This window comes from Mucor mucedo, assembly GCF_025094135.1.
Source record: "Mucor mucedo strain NRRL 3635 chromosome Unknown EV154scaffold_36, whole genome shotgun sequence".
Lineage (NCBI taxonomy): Eukaryota > Fungi > Mucoromycota > Mucoromycetes > Mucorales > Mucoraceae > Mucor > Mucor mucedo.
Genome location: NW_026252320.1, coordinates 1 through 2906, shown reverse-complemented (window position 1 = coordinate 2906; position 2906 = coordinate 1). Strand labels below are relative to the sequence as shown.

Genomic DNA, 2906 nt, shown 5'->3' with positions numbered 1-2906 from the left:
GAGGGAAATTACCGTCAAAGTTTAAGCTTTAATTAATCGATATATAATGTACTCAGGTTCTTGTTGATTTAAAATATATTCAATAGAAAGTTTATTTCTGGAATGAAGTCAAAGGGTCATCGATTTGCTAAACTGTTATTAAATTTCACCACTAACTTTTTTACTCAGTCAAGCAATGGCGGCGTCATTTACGGTTATTTGATAAGGATTAGAAATAATTCTTTAAAAGGAACTCGAACTAGGCGAGTCATAAGCGGAAGAGAAGTGATTTGCTCTAGTTTATTGGACTTTTCGGATCATTCAGGTTTTATTTACATTTAGTAGCAGTATTTTATTTATTACATTCGAAAGACTCAACCCAATATATTATAACAGGAAATTCACTGATGGAGTAATCAGCTGTACGTCGAAGAGCGTTACAACTTGAATATTATTTCGTCTTGACGTCGACCCATACTTATCTATCACAAATAAAAGCCGTTTTTACACTAGTTAATTTATAAGGTATTTCAATTGATGTCATTTAATTTTCCTTTGTGTATATGTGAGTTTGCTTTAGTTTTTTCATTTGACAGATTTGGCATCAGTACATTTTTTTTAAAAAATCAAACAAAATATTTGTAACTCCACTCATGTGTAAAAAAGCTACACACACTCTCTCTCTCTGTCAAATATGAACGTCACTCTCTTTTAATTTAATTTTTTTTTTCTTTTTGGAGCCTAAAACCCTTTTTACTATAGCAACACAGACCATGACAGATATAACAGACTTGGGTGAATTACCAGCAGTTTCCACCGATCCCTTTCAAGTCATTGTCGATGACGGTTTACCGGTGGAACTTTTCACAAAAGAAGAACAACGTGAGTAGTCTCTATGTTTGCAATCACCTCACGAAAAAAAAAAAAGCCAACGGAACCCTCTTTCTTTTATAGATAAACAACTCTTGGAAGAACACAGCGTCATACCACGAACAAACGACTTTCAACCCACACCATATAAAAAGGCATTCCATTAAGGCGAGAGGTAATTCTCTCTTTTTTTTTTTCATTTATATATTTTTTTATTATGCTGCTCACAATTCCCTTGGGACAGGTACAACATATATATTATAGTGCGCCTGAACTTTATTACGGCTTAGGTGTGGAATCATGGGTGGAGAAATTGGTAAAGAAAGACATGAAAAAGAACCGAGAATATGAACAGTATGATCCGTTAAAGGGGAATTCATTGATGGTGACAGAATGGATGGATTGTGAATGTGTGGTATTTAGTGCAGGACCTTCGCTGTCAAGTTTAGGTAACACACATATGTAGGATATGCACACATACATACACACATAGACTGATTTTTTTTTTTTTTTTTTTTTTTTTTTTTGAAAAAAAATAGTGATAGCATCAAACATGGAAAGTAAAAATACGATTCAACATGCTGTGGATTTACGATACCCGATTCGACAGATCCATCAGTCCCCATTATGCACGAAGGAACTAGTGATATTTCTTGTGCGTACGACCAGTAGTATACATGTATTCAAGATGAAGGGTAAAGAAATTGCCATAGTGGATGAAATCAAGTTTCCACAATTATCGCGTATTCGTTCAGCCGTAGACTATTCCATGCCTGTCCATGCTGAGCTCAGTCCGTTTTCCGAATACAATTATGTATATGTGACGAATAACGGGTATATGGCGTTAATGGATGGCTTAAATCACAGGTAAATTATAACAGCGTGTGTCTGTAAGAGAGCGTGACAAAAAAAAAAAAAAAAAACCTCAACCCTCTAATCTTTTTAGGACGCAGTATGATGACAAGGAGCCTATGCCAGTAGGAACATCGTATAAGGCAAGATGGAGATCTTGTTCGTTTGGTATCATGCAAACCAGCGTTTATATTGTATCTCCTCAATCCATTAAATTGTACACGTTTCGAGTAAGTGTTCTATCGCCCCCCCCCCTCTTTTTTTTAACTTCGATTTTAAATAAAAAAAAACCCTCCCTTTTATTTTAGAAGGTAGCGATTGTGAAAAAGACGTTGGTAGAAAGCAAAGAAGCGATAGTGGCGTTTAAGGCAACAGGAGAGCTTTACTGCTATGCCACTGAAAAATCGATTGTGCTGATGAATATACTAAACGATACACCCTTATTGACATGCTTTCATCATATAACGGACGGACCACTCACGGAGTTATTTTTGGATCATTTGGATGGCGATCAATGTAAAGAATGTTATCTTTTCTAAAACAGTGTACTTATTCTTTTTTTAATGTAGGGAGACTAACGGCATTTTCAAACGTGACACAAAGGTTTATGCTTTTATTCTTTGATTATGACAAAAAATCAATTCGCAGGTAACCAAGTTTTTTTTTTTTTTTAAAAAAAAAAAAAAATGTGCATGTGTTGTCCATCTAAACAAAACAAAACAAAAAAAATGTTGTGGTTGTGGGTTATATAGTGTTAAAATGAAGGCGAAACATCAATTTACTTTATCACAGATCAAATTTGAAGAGTTTTATAATTATACCAGTCGGATCTATAGTGTCGGATGTAGTATTGTTGGGAACGAACCTATGACACGTATTTATCGTACGTTTGAGGATGGATCAATGCGAGTTCAATATCTGAAATTGGGAGACCCTATCACCACCTCGATAACAACACCGACGTTGGTGTCAACCAGCGCTCATTTTGATAAACTATTAGAGGATACAGCCAGAGGCATGTTACCCCAGAAATTCTCTGGCATGCACGCCACAGAAGTTGCTATGATCCGCCCTCAAAAGTTCATAGCCATGTTAAACGAGATCGAGGCTGGGACTGAAAAGATACCCGATACAAAGAAGAGAGAAATTGCTGCAGGACTTGCTGATATAAAATCATCAACGCCATTGTAAAGTATTCGTGAGAA

The 2906-nt window shown here is 35.7% G+C and overlaps 1 protein-coding gene across 1 annotated transcript; it reads left to right on the top strand.

Annotated features, from left to right (window-relative positions):
* Positions 1-717: 717 nt before the first annotated feature.
* Positions 718-2009, top strand: EV154DRAFT_462965 (uncharacterized protein; the record flags this gene model as incomplete). Its single annotated transcript, XM_051597606.1, has 5 exons — positions 718-861; positions 934-1024; positions 1094-1298; positions 1389-1716; positions 1796-2009. The coding sequence occupies exons 3-5, from the start codon at positions 1178-1180 to the stop codon at positions 2007-2009; spliced, it is 663 nt and encodes a 220-aa protein (XP_051458528.1). The 5' UTR covers positions 718-861; positions 934-1024; positions 1094-1177.
* Between the last annotated feature and the right edge of the window lie 897 nt (positions 2010-2906).